At 41.4% G+C, this 18,348-nt stretch overlaps 1 protein-coding gene across 1 annotated transcript; it reads left to right on the top strand.

Annotated features, from left to right (window-relative positions):
• The first annotated feature begins 1,462 nt into the window (after positions 1–1,462).
• LOC117388908 (probable ribonuclease ZC3H12C) lies at positions 1,463–16,496 on the top strand. Its single transcript, XM_033986463.2, has 7 exons — positions 1,463–1,662; positions 8,438–8,709; positions 10,167–10,543; positions 11,732–11,871; positions 13,029–13,263; positions 13,349–13,455; positions 13,541–16,496. Exons 2-7 carry the CDS (start codon positions 8,524–8,526, stop codon positions 15,391–15,393), a joined length of 2,898 nt encoding a protein of 965 aa, XP_033842354.1. The 5' UTR covers positions 1,463–1,662; positions 8,438–8,523; the 3' UTR covers positions 15,394–16,496.
• Positions 16,497–18,348: the final 1,852 nt, after the last annotated feature.

Below are 18,348 nucleotides of genomic sequence, written 5' to 3'. Positions count from 1 at the left end.
GGGGTCACTGATAAAATGACTCCGCACTAAGAGTACACACAGATAAATAATACATTTCATTGGAATGCATTGATTCTGCACACTGTAACAGACAGAGACGGGCTCGTTCCAAAAGTGGTTCACATTTCGGCATATACTGCAGAAATCACCATTATATGCAGTGTGTTATTATTATTACACAGATACATGCTTTAACTGTACACTCCAATCTGTGGATTTTAACTATTCACAATAATTGAACTATTACAAACCTGAAGGCTGAGCTGCTCTCAACTGGTTTCCCAAGAAACACTGAAAATTGGGTCAAATGCAGAGGACAAATTTCAATGAGAGATACCAACAGCCTACTGTCCCGTTAAAGCCCCACCATGTGACTTTTTCCCAGATCGCTAAATTACTCAAGCATGGATTATTTTTAACAATAACACCCCTTCTTTAAAGGTGCAGTATATTACAGCACCAGTCCAACTTACAGGTCAGATCTGTTGAGAGGCAAGCCTGAATACAGTAAGAAACGTTGTTTTTTTTGTTTTGTTTGTTTTTTCAATAAATTGATCTGAAATTGAACAAATGTATTATAGCTAAGATTAATGCCATACTGTGGAACATTCCAGGCAAAACAATGCCATCTACATGGAGACAAGCAGGCGACAGTTATGTGTACCATCAAGTATTTAGTTTAACAGTTTGTCTAGTTGCAGTTTAACTGGACGCTCAGTTTAGTTTGAATTCAACTGAACTTTTTGTGTCGATTGTCTAGAATTACATTGTTATTGTTGCTGTAGTAATCAAATATTGCATCTTGTTCTCACTGTGCCTGTCCAATCCTCACACCCTATTTTTCACCCTTTTTCTGTATATCAGTACTCTTACTTGAGAAATATAAAGCACAGTGTAACAGTACTCTTACTTTAGTAAAAGCTGTGGTTCCTCTTCCCCCTGTGAGTGAGTCTAAAGTGACAAAAGCTTTATGTTGACAATATGAAATGATTTGAGCATTTGTGTTACTTGCATCGCTCCTTTAGATATGATTAAGTCTGTCTATTTTTTCTGTCTAGCCTTTGAAAATACCAGATTTTGCACATGATTTAATGTTTTGTCCTTCAAATTGCATCATAAATCAGATATTACATTCAGTCTTGCGTGAGTAATTTCTTGGTCCACTTTGCAGGTCTACATTTACTTGAGTACTTTGACGTTTGTTACTCTTACTTGTGCAGATTTTGGCCATTCTACTCACTGACACATTTCAAACATGCTCAGTAATTTCCATATAGACTCACTTTTTGTTCTCACCCCTGCACTCTCCCTATATCCTCCTATGCGAGTCCCTTCTCTGCCTCCCTATTGGCCACCCGCCCCGGCTCTCTCTCTGATTGGACAGCAGGCGGGCCCTGGGGGGGAGAATTGGCGCAGCGCGTGGATCCGTGTCCTCAGTTTATGCGTAACCCAAAGAAGAGGACTACCCCCCGGCTTCAAAAATCGTTTTCCTCCTCTCTTTGGAACTAGGATCTACGCAAACCGGGATTCTACCCCTTTATTTAGACTTTAAGTGGAGTTTGTGGCATTTGGCACGCGTTATCCGGACCCGGGGGTGACTGATGGAGTGAAACCCGAGCGGAGTGGATCTGACACCGGCTGAGTCTTCGTCACAAGCAGCTGGTGAGTGTCGTTTATCTCCGCTGCTCCTGGATCCTTTGACAACAACTTAACAATAACGTAAAGTTTAAAAATACAACTGCATCTAGGTTTTCGCTGCCCAGGAATAAATAAAATAATAAATAATAATAAAAGTAGGCCTGAAATTAAATAATTGCTTATATTATTTACGCACGGTTTTAATAAATGGTTCCATATTTTTTTAATTATCAAAAAAGTTATATTCTTAAGTTTAGGCTATTACTCAAATTAATTTCTTATTTATACTTTTATTTATGTTTGATTTAAATTAGTAGGCGTAACTATTCTACTTGCTCTTTGTTACAAAATTGTTGTTATGCATATTCTGGTTTTGAATCTAGTTTTGTCCAAGTAATTCCTCTTGTGGATTAGATTAATAACTATTCTGAATCAAATTTTTGGTTGGAAAAACGTAGTATTGAACTTTTTATGCTGTGGTTGCGAATTCGACTTCTCCACCTCCACAGATGAAGATAACCCATGAGCAAATCAATTAATAAAACCTGAATATGAAAATGCACAGACAGGAGGTGAGCAGGGACCAGACGGAGCACCCCACAGGTCAAAGGTCACAGTTTGGGCTAGAGGGTGTGGGTTAGGTGCATAATTGTGGGTGTGTGGGGAGGGGGTCACCTGGCAGTGTAGATATGTGGGTGACTGACCGACTGCAGCAGCACCAGTTGCACAGGAATAGCCAGGGGGGAAGGGGAGTGGGTGGTGGTGGTGGTGGGGGGGTCCCCTGAGGCCTCCACCAGAGCATCTGTTGCCCGGATAAATACACCCCCCACCCAGCCTCCATCCCCTCCCCATTCACGCTTTAGAGTGGGGTAGGCACAGGGAGTGAACCAGTGTGTTAAGATATTAGCATTTTACCATATTACAATTGCCACTGCACAAAACATATTATAACAGTGTTCTCTCATCATTAGCTTGCTTGAAGTTGTGTTTTGTTGTTTGAGTAATCCCGTATTGTCTTTCATTTGAGGCTTGAGTGCTCAGAAAATGTTTGTGTTCACCTACCCCCTGTCTCCGCCCACTGCTAAAAGACTCTATTTTTTTATTTCTCTCTGTCAATGATTTAAAAAAAACAGTAGTTGTGATACCATCGGCATGGTGGCTGAGTGGCTGGCACTCTCCACTCACAGCTGAGTAGAGTTTGTATGTTCTCCCTGTGTCTGGGTGGGTTTCCTCCGGGGACTCCAGTTTCCCCTATCAACCCAAAACATGTGCCATAGGTGAAATACTTCAGCCCTGACCAGGACTAGCTCAAAACAACATTGAAGGATGGGTCAAATGAAGAGAAATGAATTTCCCTCAGGAAGAAATACAGAAACTATCAACTCTACTGCTGTTGTGTCATTGGGCAAGACACTAAACCTGCCTCGCCCCCCAGTGTGTGTGTTGTTTTGTGAATGGTGCAGGTCAATGAGATCAGTCTGACTCTCCTCACATCTCCCAGGTACAGCTGTGCTCAGAAAAGACATTTATTGTGTAAGAGGAATACAACTCTGCCATCTCTTTTAAAACAATTTCAGAGCTTGAAACTTGATTGTCTTTGATACAGTATAATAATAATAATAATAATAGTAGTAATAATAATAATAATAATAATAATAATAATAATAATAATAATAGCAATAATAATAATAATAATAATAATAATAATAATAATAATAATAATAAAAATAATAATAATAAAAATTGATGAATAAAGCCTGTATATTGCATGCTTCATTTCCTGATCTTTGGCATTGGTCCTTGGGCCTGACTGATGAAAAACATGGCTGTTAATCTGTCAAAATGGCACCATCACACTCACACATTCACACAGGTAAGATAGCTGAAGTGTCTTGCTCAAGGACAACAGTATGACCTGGCTAGGGTAGGATTTAAATCTTTAATCTTCTGATGTTAGGCACCATTTCTACTTTTAAGATCAATTCAAACACAGCTGAAATGTAAGGTAAGGTATACTTTATTGATCCCTTGTGAGGGAAATCCATTCTCTGCATCTTTCAATCAATCTGGGGAGGCCAGCCTGTCAGGAGCAGTGAGCTACTGCCGTGCAGTGCTTGGGGACCTCTTCAGATCTTGAGCTAGTCTTTGTCAGGACTACTTAATTTGATTTGCCAATGGGACTACGGATGAAAATTAGCCTGCATGGCTAACTCTGGCACTTTTACATGCTGTACTAACACATGTTGATCAATGTGCACTGTCCCATATTTAATAAATAAACATAAACATTTGACCCATTGTGCATGTTTTGGTTGATGGGAGGAAACTGGAGTGTCCGGAGAAAATCCACCCAGACACAAGGAGAACATGCAGACTCCACACAGAAAGGCCCGAGGATCTGACCCAGAATGTTCTATCTGTAAAGAATGCGTGCTAGCCACTTAGCCACTGCTCTACCTTGTCTTGTCAAGTCAAAAGCCAACCCTACGTGACAAAAGGCTTCATTAGCCTTAAAACTATAAAAGGTTGTTTATTCCGACAATGGAGTCTTGGTCACCCAACATTTGTATTGGTCGACTAATTGTGTTATTTAGATTAAAAAGGATTTATCTGAACAACAGCAGAAATGAGAATACAGGAAGTGAGTTGTCTGGAATTTTGGGAGTGACTGGACAGTTTAATCTAGCTTTTCACTTCTGAAGATGCAGTTTACAAATACTTGTTATACTAGTAGTGCTTGTACTTTCTGTATTGTGAACCTAGCCATTTGTTATGCAAGATTTTAATAATTTTAAGAGCTTTTGTCAGCACCAGGTCACATCCTCTTTTAGTTGATGAATTAACACACAGCACAGGACATGTCGTTAGTGATCTAATAATAACTCGGTGACATATTCAGTGTAGTGTGTGGAGCAGTGTAGAGTGGTGTACAGTGTTCAGACGTGATGTGGGGTCATGTGACATCTCTGCTCTTCCCTCTTTCAGGAGCACTTCCCTGTGAGACCAAACCCACTTCCTCTTTACCACAAACCCCGGGACATTCCACTCAGGTTTAATAGCCACAATGTATATTTTATAACAGCACTTTCACAATACACTGTGAACTTTGACTGTCAGCTCTACACATCACTACCATACTATCATGCCTCGTGAAAGTGTGAGGTTGATTTTTCATCATTGGTGATGGTGCCTCAGGACATCTGTGGCTTCAGAAGAAGATTACAGGTTCATTAATAGACAGAGATTAGATTAGATGATGATTAGATAACATGTTTTGTATTGCCATAACAGTATTTTAAGTTCAGTTAAATTCAAACCAGTATGATATGATTATAATATCAATATTGCGATAGATTCTGCAGCCCTATAATCTGGTCAGCAAGATGGTGCTTGTAAAATTTGTGTGTTCACAAACTTGCAAGGGTCCATCTGGACTGACTTTATTGTTGTGCTTGCCTGGTTAACCAAATGTTCAGACCAATCACAGAGCAGCATTGAGGTTTGGGTGGAGCCAAAGGTGAAGCGCCCAAACAAACCAGAACAAACATGGCGATGCCGGCAGGCGTCCTTCGGCCTATTTTAGTGAAAATACAGAAAATATCTCTGCTTTTCTCTCAACTGGAATTAAGTTTCTTTTTTTTAAAGTTTAATTTTAAGTTTAATTTTTCGACTTGTTCTGCTGTTGTGACTCTTTGACCAATCAGTTTGGAGTGTTGAACATTCCAATTAGGCCTGCCTATTCTAAATGTGTTATTAACCATATTATGCAAACTTCAATAAGTAAATAGCAGAATGGGACTCCTTAGTATTTAGGTTGTATCTATAATGAGTCATAGAAGTTATTTATACAACACTCTTCAGGTCAAATCTAATGATAGAACAGGAAAAATAACAAAATGTTTCCGACTAGTACTAAGAAAAAGTCCCCACAATAAATATTGATCACCAAAAATGATTGTTCCATCAAACATATATTGAAAGATAAGTCAATATAGCATTTATCGTGACAGACCTAGTCCCAATAGGTCCCAACCACTTTCAGCAAGAGAGTGTTCAGTTTGGACACTTAGAAGTCAGAAATAACAGCCCTACAGAAGTACAGAAGTTGAGTGAAAAAGTAGTAAAAGTATGCAGGATAAATAACAATACACAAAATACGCCTTCAGAATGGACCTTGTCACTAGAATAAATGATCGGTTTCATTTGCGGATTTTCCTTTTGCATATTTAAGGATATTGGCCTCATCCACACATTCACTATCTACACTCAGACTGCTGTGTCATTAGTGCTGACTCCCTCTCAGTGTGGGGAAGGGAGGCAGGGGGTCCACTGGGGAAACTCCCTCCTGAGGGAGAGAGGGTCTCAGTGGAGAGGGGTGGGGGCCTGGGATGGTGTTCTGTCTGCTTGGCTGCGCCGCCACAGAACAATGGTCCCATCACTGGGGACAGATTGGGAGGCAGCTGCATTGTTGAGGACGGCACGCCAGACACACTTCTCCCTGTGACCCCTGACCCCCGACCCCCTCCTGCTTTTGTGGTGCAGACCGGGTTACCCAGGCTGCTGCTGCTGCGGTGGCATCTCGTACAGAGCAGGCACTTTACAGCAGGTTTATGGACTGACCTCATCTCAGAGCTGTAACTTTCTACAAGGAGAGCACCATGCAACACGTGACAACTTAGTTGAATTTCTTTAATTAAAATATTTCTAGAGGATGCAACAATACTCACTGTTCCATTTGTAGTATTTGGGTCATGCTTGTGTAGAGGAATTACTATTTGTTTGGATGTTCTATGACTATTCTTGTTCCTTGCATGAGACATAACTCACTGCCTTGTACTTTTCAGTATGACAGTATATCGGTGATGTTGCATCCTTACTTACTGTGCACTCTTTGAAATAATAGAACCATAGTAACAAACCTTAATCTCAAACCTTATTGTGCCAAGTACCACCCAAGATAACATTTTACTTTCCAAACATACCAGTTTTAAACACTGCCATATGAGACCTAAATTGGGGTTAAAGTCAGTCTAAGATGAGACTTAATACATTTAAACAATGTTCTGAGATACATCTTCTGAATATACACCTGAACAGGTCATCAGTGATATGCATCTACAGAAGATGTGGTTGAAGGAACCTATCCACTCACTCAGACACTGCATTGCTGCTCACTACCTTCTCTTATACCACCTCGCATTTAGTGTTAAATCTGCAGACCTGAGGCATCTGACGGACACAAACACAAGAGAACATGGTAGACGTCATAGTCCCATGTGGCAGCGTCCTCTGGATTGGACCTAGGACTGAACAATTTGGGGGAAATATCTAATTAGGATATTTCTGACGAGTATTGCAATTGCGATTAGGTTTATAATTTGTGTTTTTTTACTAATAGGGTCCTGTTCATAATTCACATGTGTGAACTGACAAACAAATACAAGAATCACATTTCAGAACATGGTTGTACAGATCTAAAATACAAAGTTAGCAGTTTTACGCAGAATAAGGCAGAAGATTTTGTTGTTTGTGAAGGAAATTGCGGTACTTCAGAAACTGCAACCTTTGTGATTGCATTCAAATTTTGATTCAGTTCAATTGCAGGCATGGGATGTTTAGGCACATTCTGTAGCATTTGACTGAAGGACCTGTAGACCGACCTGCTGTGAGTGAGACCTGCTCATGTCCTATGGCTGTTCCTGGTACATTGTTTTAAAGGGACATCACACTGGCCTTTTGTCTGCAGTAATCCTCCTCAGAAACTACCAGAGCACCGGAGAACATTGCTCACCTTTACACAGCATCTGCACCTAACTGTTTTTCCAGTGCCCTCCTTTGCTAATATTAGCACGGGTATTTAGCTTTCTTTGTATTGTAATTTTGGACATTTTCGGAACCAAAGATTTGATTTGTGGCTTAATGGTTAGATCATCCGCCAAAGAAGGTCGGCACCTCAAACCTTGCCCAAACCTGTGCAGTTTGTTGTTATGTTCTTGAGCAAGACACTGCTCACTATGTCTAGTGTGAATGTGATGTGTATTTCATTGGTGGTGGTCAGAGGGGCTGATGTGCAGTAGGTCATTCCGCTGATATAGTTCTTGTCTTCTGATACAAAGGTTGGGAGTTCAAATCCTTCTCCCAACATAAACATTGTTGATAGAGTAGTTAGATTGGCCCACACTTTGACCAGCTCCCACAGATCAGGGCTTGTTTTTGTGTCCTTGGGCAAGACACTTAACCCATCTTGTCACCCGTGACTGAGTTCATGGGTGTGTGTGAATGAGTGTGTGAGTGGTTCCTTGATGTAAAAGGGTTATTGTGCCTTCAAGATAAAAAGGGTTATGTATATGTGACCACTGACCATTTCATTTGGCACTCTCTTGTCAGTATGTCCCAGGGCAGCTGTGGCTACAGAAGTAGCCACGTGTGGGAGTGTGCAGTGAATGAATAATGACTACAATGTAGTTGTTTGCGAGGCTTGATAAGCATCATAATGAACAGTTATTATTATTAACATTTTTAAATCATTTCAAATGGCAGACTATATTTAATTGCAAAGAATGCTAACCTCCTATTTGGATGAATGTATTTCATACATGAAATACATTCACATGCTCACTTGTGTTTTTACAGTCACACACACCAAACATGCAATACATGCATTTGCTGTTAATGGCATGAGTCTGGTGCATAGGACCCTGATGAATCCCTCTGTAATGACTGTAGCATTATGTAGTGTGATAGAGGATGTTAACTCTCTCCTTTTCTCCCCCTTTTCTCCCCCTTCTCTCTGAGCCAGCTCGAGCCTAGCCTTGGAGGGTGGTCCCCACAGCGGCCCCTGGGTCCAAGCTGTGACAGCTGGAGCCTGGATGAGTGAGGGGGCTGATGGGCCTGAAGGACCAGAGGGATGGGACAGGCCACATCCTGGAGCTGGAGTACTTGCACGTGCCCGGGGCCCAAAGAGCACCCCAGGGAGAGCCCAGTAGAGCACCCAATGAACCACCCAACGCAGCACCCGAGAGACCACCCACACCTGAGGGAGCAGTTGGAGCTAATACAGAAACAGTGGAGGTCAGTTACATCTGCTATCCCCCTAAATGTAAAAAAAAAAAAAGGCCTTTGTCGCAGAAACTCTATTGATTACAGACGTATTATTTCTACTGCTGTTTAAAAGCTCATGAGTGTGTGATTAAGAAATGGATTGTCAAAAATAAAAAGTGACTAAAGGCTTGTGTGGCGTAAAACATCTTTATAAGTTCTTAACTATTCCTAGACTTTTTGATTTCTTAGTATCTGCCCTGTCCTCTCCGCTGAAATGTTCTGTGCCCATCCTCCTACAATGTAGGAGTCTGTATGTTGGACCTACATATAGACTAGAGACGCTCGCGGATCACGTACAAATTAAAATAGTCCACTCACACAAACAAACATAATAAACTACTCTTTATGAGTAGAAGTTGATCTGGAAAAATACAGAGGCCTCAAGGACCTTAATGCTGTGCATGGCCATGTGCATAGATTTTAAAGATGGAAAAATGTGAAAGATTTGAATACTTAAAATGCGTCTTATCCATCCAACTTTTAGCCTTGTCCGCTTGGTCCTTTCTGCCACTGTGATATTGCACCGTGACACAGAAATGACTGTCTGGGATAGTGTCAAGAAGTTGTTTCCTTATAGTTCTCTAATCTCTGTCTACTGTTTGTTTTTTATGTGACTAATGATAATGCAATGACAGAGAATCAAGTGTCTGGTAGTGTAGGCAGGTGGTTTCCCATGATTCTTAGTAAAATTGTGCCTAATTGGATGAAAAAAAGATGACACTGTCAGGAGCTTCTGTAGTTAATACATGAACAAATGTAATGTGAAATTAATAGCTTATACTTCAACTCCTTACTTCAGCTATATTTACCAACATGGCTGGACCAGACTATAAGCAGACTAAGCAGCTGCTTAGGGCCCCGAGGCCACCAGAGGGCCCCCAAGAGCACATACATTTATATTGAAAATAATATATCAGGTTTTATTGGACACAGGGCTGGTGTGTTTACAGCAGCCTAAATATCCCTCTCAAACATTTGTTTTATATGTATAGTAGCTAAATATCTGCTGCTGCTTGAGCCGGGCAGAGGTGAGGGCAGCTCTGTGTTTACACAAGGACCCTTTATAATGAAAATGTAAGCCCACTGTCACCAACTGGAACACATTAAAATCCACCAGAAACTGGTCTAAAATTTAAAAAGTCTTGACCTCCCTTATATGTTTGTCTACTGTTCTTGTGACTGTTGTAGTTGTGACATTTTGGATGTCATAATGTTGTCAAATGTGAATCACCAATAGCTGAGCCAGGAGGCATCTGCTGCGAGGGGCCCCAGAGACAAATTCAGCTTAGGGCCCCCCTGAAAACTAGGGCCGGCCCTGTTTACCAAACAGTGCCTGGTGTAAAGTTATATAAATAAACTGGAGATTTTGGGAGGATTTGAGGACATTTGCAGATATAATGGTAATCTCCTGTCATATGGTTCTTTAGGAGGCATGTGTTGGGGTCAGCAGTGAGGTCACTTTTAGTGACAGTGAGGATGACCCGGGCTCTTCCTCCTCTGACCCCCCTGCTGATCAGCGCTCCCAGGTTGACTTCGCTCTCAAACTGGGCTACCCAGAAGAGCAGGTGCGGCTGGTGCTCAGGAAGCTGGGGCCAGGCGCGCTCACCAATGACATTCTGGGTGAGTTGGTGAAGTTCGGGACTAAGTCTGAGTCCCAGGTCCTGGCAGGGGGGTCCACTGCAGCTCTGCCCCTGTTGCCTCTGTCGCCTTTGCACCCCTGCCTCTCGCCGTGCCCCGCCCAGTGGACAGAGGACAAGGACAACCTGCGGCCTGTGGTGATAGATGGCAGTAATGTTGCTATGAGGTGAGGGCCTTTTTTCATATAACACAAAACTGATTCAAGATTCATATTTAATGTATGTAGAGTAGGGACACATAATTCAAAGTTTAAAATACAATATTATAATTGCAAAAATTACTGCAGCGACACTACTAAGGTCTCTGGTTGAGGTTCTGCCACATGTGCTGGTTAGCCTTATTTCCATGGAGATGTTCTTACTTTGGTTGGAATGTTCCACACAATAACATTAAACTTAAATCTCCATGGAGAAAATCAAGTTACAGGTCAGGTGAAGTGGCCCTGTTCATAGTAAGAATGAAAGCTTTTCAAGGCATCTTTTAAATAAAAACACATGCGAGTGAATAAATGCAAAATAGATTGGTGTAGGCCTTATCATCTGATATTTTGTGTTTAGTACAGGGTTGACACCTCTTGGTGTTCTTGTTGTTGTTAATGTAACTGCTTTTGTATGTAAAACTTGGTTCCTATGCCAATGAGTTGATTCATCAGTTACTGGCTCTGCTGAGTTGAGACTGCTGTTTGTTTGTTCTTGTTTTGGTGTAGCTTACGGCCTACAGTAGCCCTCCTGTTCAGCAAATAAATGACAAGAAGTAATTCGGCATGTTTCCTTACACCAGAACGCTGCAATACTGTGCTTCAATTCAGATTCTACTGCTTTACCTAAAAGTTCCAATCATATGGTGGACCTCTCACCAGAAAAGTTACATAGGGCACTTTTAAAAGAAGCATGCAAAATACAATACAAAGATGCAATTAAACATGCACAAACATTACATGCCAGGAAAAACTAATTACTGTTTTGGAAGATGCTTAAACAGCAAAATATTTTTCCAATGAATCAACTAGTCAGACATTTTTTTAAACTGTACCTGAGATTTTCAATAAAAGTTTAACCATATTCAAAAAAACTGCAAAATATAACTTTTCTGATGGGTCTGCCCCCTGATTCTCTCCATGGAGCTGCTATTGCTTTGACTGGAATGTTCTACAGTGTGGCCTTTAACATATCTATCTTACATTCCTTCAATTACATGAGTTTATTGCAAAAAAAAAAGAAAAGAAAAAAGTTTAATTTTTGAGGAATTTTTATCTAGAATTTTTATAGTGCTATTTTGATTTATTATTTAGTAACACAAGCGCATTTTTACAGTATTGACATTCATTCTGATCTCCAACGTTTTTTGCTCGCAGTCATGGAAACAAGGAAGTGTTCTCATGCCAGGGCATCCAGCTGGCTGTTGATTGGTTCCTGGAGCGTGGTCACCGTGACATCACAGTTTTTGTTCCCGCCTGGAGGAAAGAGCAGTCCCGGCCCGATGCACCCATCACCGGTAACACTACTTTACCCATCACAACTTTTTCAAAATATAATTTTAATATTTATTTACATTTTTGTTTGAAATCTAAAACAACTAAAATAAATGACATAAAACACTTAAACATTTAGACATTTGTACTTTCAGATGTCAGTGGGAGAGTTTCTGTTTGTCCAATCACCCTCCATTTACCCTCTCCACTAGAGTGGAGTCAGTGATGTGATCAAGGGAGACACATTTATTAACTTATTCTCATTACCATTAAGTGTTTATTTGGCTTTCAGAGTACCACCAGATTTCAACAAGGTCTAAAACAAAATTCAACCTGGTTGAAAAGAGGAGAAATCCTGGTCTTCAACCATGGCTTAAATTAAGGTGAAGTTGCACCTGAAAACTGCACCACGTCGTTTGCTCATGTTGATGTAAAGGGGGTTAATATGAATATTTTAAGGGTAAAATGACGGGAGTCACTGCAGCAGTTATAAAGAGAGGGGTGAAAATTTTTCAATGTAAAGTGAATTGGAGTTGATGGAGCTGGAAGCACACCCATGATCACCTCCTATTTTTCCTAAGCAGAAGTGTCCTAGGGTGAAGTTTTCATCGCATTTGCAAAGTGTTTAACACGTTGTCAGTGACATCCACCCGCAGCTCCCTGCCCACTGCCTGATCCGTCAGAATGTATTTATTATGTATATTTATTATGTATATGTATTTTAGCACAACTCGGCAAAAACCTTATAGACATTACATTACTGCAATCAGTCCCTCTGATTAGAACTAACCAGCTACCGTTGTGCACAGACCCAATTAGTGTAATTTTTTAAATAATTTCTACTCAAAATATTGAGTCAGAAACAAAGTGTCCCAGAGTATATGACCAAAATTACATGAATAAACAGGTGGGTGCAGAGCTGCATTAAACAGGACCAAGTCTCCAGATCGGCAGGATGATTTCACAATTAACTCACCTTCTTTGTTGTAGCTAATACAGTAAGAAGGACTGGAGATAGGGTGCATTCAACTGAATGTTTATTTGAGAGGAGATTGGTTGATTGCAAAGGTAACAGTAACGGTGGCTCAGTATGACAGAGAGATAATGGGAGATAGAAACGAGGAATCCGTGGCTTCAGATTGACTCACCTCTGAACACTGGTGTCTGTCTGCCCTCACAGAGCAGGAGATCCTGCGTCGCCTAGAAAAGCAGAAGATCCTGGTGTTCACTCCATCTCGCCGGGTGCAGGGCAGGCGCGTGGTCTGCTACGATGACCGCTTCATTGTCAAACTGGCCTACGAGTCGGATGGCATCATTGTCTCCAATGACAACTACCGCGACCTGGCCAATGAGAAGCCCGAGTGGAAGAGGTTCATTGAGGAGCGCCTCCTCATGTACTCTTTTGTCAATGACAAGTAAGACATAGCCCAGTTGGAGTTTACTGCTGTTATGCCCTGGCAAAGGCATGAAAGCCAAAGTCTGACCTGTGTTCTCATTCAGGTTCATGCCTCCAGATGACCCACTGGGACGCCATGGACCCAGTCTGGACAACTTCCTCAGAAAAAGACCAATCATTCCAGAAAACAAGAGGCAGCCGTGTCCTTATGGTAAATTACTTTTATACACGCATCTTTATCTAAAAAAAGTTTGTCCAAAGCTGTAGTAGTAACCCGCTCTTGCTTGTATCCTCAGGGAAGAAGTGCACGTATGGACACAAGTGTAAGTTCTACCACCCAGAGAGGGGCAGCCAACCACAGCGAGCAGTAGCTGATGAGCTTCGGGCCAGTGCCAGAGTCTTCAGTGTCTCTAGAAGTCTTGTGGAGGACACCCTGCCAGGAACAAGTCAAAGTGTGCAGGAGGAGGAGGGCCCTGAGCCCTGGCAGAGCACCCCAAAGAAGCAGTCATGCTCCAGCCTGCAAGGCTCCCTCACAGACCTGTGTGAAGAGCGCAGGAAGCTCCAGTCACGCAGAGGCAGTAGCAGCAGTAGTAGCAGTGGCTGCAGTAGTTTCTTGGGCTACCCTGCACCTGCCTCTCCTGGGAACCTGGACAGATGGGACCTGATGGGCAGTGGCAGTAACAGCAGCGAGGGCCTGAAGGCTGTGAGAGATCCCAGATGTGACTCCCCTGAGGCGGGCTACAGCTCTATGGTCAAGGCCTACTCTGGCCTTAGTCTGGAGTTTCCAGACTGTCCAGAACAGTTCTCCACGACCCAAGATCTCAGAGCAGAGTCTCTGTTTTCAGACTGTAGCAGTGAAGGCAGCTCCAACATCTTCTCCCCTGATTTCACCTCAGACTGTGGGTCGAGGACACATTCTTTGCACAGGCGTTACCTTTCTGCACCGATGTACACAGGGAGGCCTAAAGAACACACTCCACCAATCTATTCTCAGGACATGCCAAAACAGTACAGCTTAGAAACAAACTTCACTTCGGAAGAATCTACCTCCTTTCAAACAGGAAGTGCAGGACACAGACAACACAGCCCTCAGGGTCAGTCTCTGGACCTGCCTCCTCAGGAGTACAGCAGCAGCTCCTCTGCTGGTTCACACAGGTCCCTCCTGTCCATTGCTGAAGCTCCCCCAGGGTACCACACAAGCTTCACACTTCACAGCAGCTTTGAAGAACTCTCCTCTATGTGTCCCTCTCAGACAAACAGCCTTGATTCTGCCCTTAGTCCAGTTTCCAGCCGCCAAAGTTCTCCGAGCACTTGCAGAGGCCTGTCACAACAACATGGGCAACAGCCAAGGTTTGCTTTTGAAGACCCCTCTTCTTCTATCTCTTTTAGTAACCGCTTTGGGCTAAACCACCATAGTCCTCAGGCATACCCCCTTGGGGTGAGGCAGCAGAACTTCGAGTGCTTTGAGGAGCATCCACCTTCTCTGGACCTTCATGGTTCTCATCTTCTGCACCGCTGCCCTGATCTCCACCAGTCCACTCCACAGACCTACCCCCTTGGTGCACCACGCAACTTTGAATCTAGCCACAGCTACCCCAGTCCTCCCCCTTCTCAACACAGCTTCATGCCCCGCCCCCATACCTACATGTCACCAAAAGGGTTTCCAGGGGAATTCCACAGTGTCCCACCAAAGACGCCCCACATGTCCTCTCTGCATGCCCATCAGCTGAGCCCACTTCAGGGCTACAACAGGAGGCCTCACCCCTGTGAGAAGGCTGGTGCACCAGACTGTAAGATGTATAACTCCCCCCTGCCCAGTGCGAGGTTTAGCCCAAGGGATCCACCACAAGCTGACTGGGACATACATGGCCAGCAGCCGTACAAGCCCTACCACCTCTTTGGCAAAACCCAGGAGGAGACCTGGAGCTCATCATGGGGTGGGCTGTCCTCTCCTCAGGGCACCCTGAAGCCCCCGGAGCCCCCCACTTTGGGCCAGTACCGGGATGTGAGAGAGAAGCTGTTTTTAAACCTGTGTGGGATATTTCCTGCTGATCTGGTCCGCCTTGCCATGGCAATAAACCCTCATATGTTGGATGCCCAGGAGCTTGCGGCAGCCATCTTGTTGGCCAAATCGCAATGTCTTACATAAGAAATGTCTCTACCTCTCTAGTCCGCAAAATGGAGGAAAATGGCAAGCACAAATATGGAAGCCATTGTTGTACTAAAGATGTGTTTTAAAGGGAAACCGGTAAATATGTAAGCCCAATAGGTTGCGTTCACGTGACATCACAGATTTACTGTTTGACTGTCAGATTCCAGATTTGTTGACGTGATTTATGGTTAATATCTTTGCCAAAACACTGGCACAAAGTTTAACAACAGTACCTTTTTTTTTGTTTTTAAGATGAATATGACAGCTTTGATTTGTGGACCCAACCCTTAACAAATAATAAGGTTCAACATTTGTGGATTTCTATGAATATTTCTTTGAAAAACGTAAATCTCCCATAGAGTTACACAGACCCTTACCCACCATCTCAAATTATAAAAATCTAGAACGTGAACGCAGCCTATACGCCTGCTTGAGCACTTCAGACCAGGAAATTATAATGTTAAATTATATTCTAAGTATCTCTTAAATGAAGAGAAGACATGCTTAGGGTGTTTATCAGGTATAAATATTTTAAGTTTAATTTATTTAAGTTATTTCATAGGTTACTTTATTTTTGTTTTTTGCACTTTTGGTTATTTTAATAGTCAATCAAGCAGCCAACAGTGATATTGTTGTTGGTTGAAGCAAAAATTCCAAAATGTCAGTTAAATGAAGGTATTGAACTAGTAACTACCAATCCAGTTCAAGAGATATTATATAATGTATTATTTATTTTGTGTTTAATAATGTCTTTTATTTTGTGAATGCATGTTTTAGGTGAGACACAGGGTTTTGTTTTAGTTATGATTCTTGTGAATAACTGCATGTACATTTGGATGGATCTATTTCAGCGCTGCCCGTTATTTCAAAGCATTTCAGGCGCAATAAGTAAATTAACTTAAAAGGGAATAATGCAACATGTCTTTCTAACATGTTATAATGTTGTTCCCTCATAAAAAAATGCTGCAGGCATGTTTTTTTAAAGATATCATCCATGCATATTTGAGTAATCTAGTAATCTCTCCCAAGCCCTACTCAAACCCTCATGTTTAGCAGTGCGAGCCTGTCCAATGCTCAGCCAACAAGTATATGTCATCCATGTGCCCACATGACAATTAGTAAAGTCAAATTTGAAGTTTATATGCAGTGGGAATTTTAAGATCAAAATGGAATGGAATATTGTTTAAACGCAACTAATTTCGTAAATACTTTAAGTGAATCTTTATCTATTTTCAAAGCTATTGTTTCTGACAGTAAAACAAAAGGCACTTGGAGCCAATTCTCTAGTTCTGAACAGAATGTTTGTATTCACATGTCACTTGCGAAGTGTCCACATACCCTTGTTCTTGTTGATACAAATTGTATCTTATTGACATTTGTATGAAATGATTTTTATTAGAATATTTAATGTGAACTCTATTTATGATTGTGATCTATTCAAATTTGGTATTTTTCTTAAATGAAAGGGGTTTTTCTTGTGATAATTATGTCACTAAATGTTATATTTGAATTCTGCCTATGCTTTACAACGTGTTGCCTCATGTGAGAAGTCTTTCTGCTTCTCAACAAACATTCCACTTATTTTTGGGCAAAATCTATTTTTCTAGATTTTATAACCGAGTACTGTGTGACCCATGTTTTATACACTTTGAGAAGACTTGAATGAAAAGTGTGAATGTGACCAAACCTGCTTGTAGTGTTCAGATGTGTATGGACAAAGAGGTCTTCTTGTTTCACAGTCACTAAATGTAAACTTTGCTTAAGACCAAACCGGCCTCTTTTGCCCAGTGCCAAAATGTTGGTTTGCAGCATATGAATTAAACGGTCATGTTTGGAAGACCAATGCTGTCTGTACATGTAGTCTCTGAAAGCCTGTGTTCTTCAAAAAAATTGCACATTTTTAATAAACGTTTAAAAAGCTTTTCGTTTTTATAGTTTTTGTATGTTTTTAATTAGTCCTTTCCATGTGTTGAGAAGTAATTACTACAAAACTGTATATAGAGTAAAAGCAAATTGAATTCAACTGGACAAGTTGCTTCTGGAGAACTGAAGAAGCGACTTGGATGAGCGGAAAAACGTCTTCACAAAAAATGTAAATGTCCAGTTGACAATAAAATTTTATTTTTTTTTACTATGGATCAGACCTGGACTGAGGGATTACAGACTTCCAGTTCATTTTTATTTACAGTGTGAGATCGAAAAAGTTTGGTTTTCAAAACCAAAACTGATTATTTCCCTATTTTCTATTTTCATTCTTGGATTGAGAAACGATTTTCCTATTTTGTATTTTCCATTCACAAAGTAGAAAAGGTAAGGACACAGAATAATAGACGTCACCAATAATTATGGGCCAATAATGTCTGTGTAATCCCTCAGTTGTCCAGGTCTGACCCAAAACAAAAGACAAAGTTTAAATCTGTCAACTGGACAAATTGTTGTAGAAGTGAAGACATCCACCAGGTATCTGACCAGAACTGAAGCATGACCAGTGAAATGTCTTCACTCGTCTTTTGCTATCGGCCAATAATGGTGATTAGGACACCTGCTAGTAAAAATATTCACAGATAATTTATTCTGATAATTAGGTTTTCTAATGCTCTCTCTTAGCCCTGACTCAAACCCCTGCTCCAGCTGCGCACACAGAGTAGCCCCCAGGTCAGAGGCAGAGAGGAGATGACACGTTTACATATAAGGGCTTCTTTTATGTGGAAAGATACTTCAGTGGAACTGCTTTGTACCAGCCCCATGACACAAGGGATGGGATAAAGGTGTCTCACATTAGATCTAACAAGTCATGGAAAAGTTTTCACCGCAATATTGTTAATAAGAAAATCAGGACATACGATTAATTTACACTGAATTTATCAGCAGACTACAACTCAATACTGTTACTTTTATATTTGTAAAAATCTGTAATGTATATAAATCTATAAAGACAAATTAAGGGGTTCT

The sequence above is a fragment of the Periophthalmus magnuspinnatus genome, chromosome 21, assembly GCF_009829125.3.
Source record: "Periophthalmus magnuspinnatus isolate fPerMag1 chromosome 21, fPerMag1.2.pri, whole genome shotgun sequence".
NCBI lineage: Eukaryota > Metazoa > Chordata > Actinopteri > Gobiiformes > Gobiidae > Periophthalmus > Periophthalmus magnuspinnatus.
The sequence above is the reverse complement of the archived record's forward strand: the minus strand, read 5'-3'. Positions and strand labels throughout refer to the sequence as shown.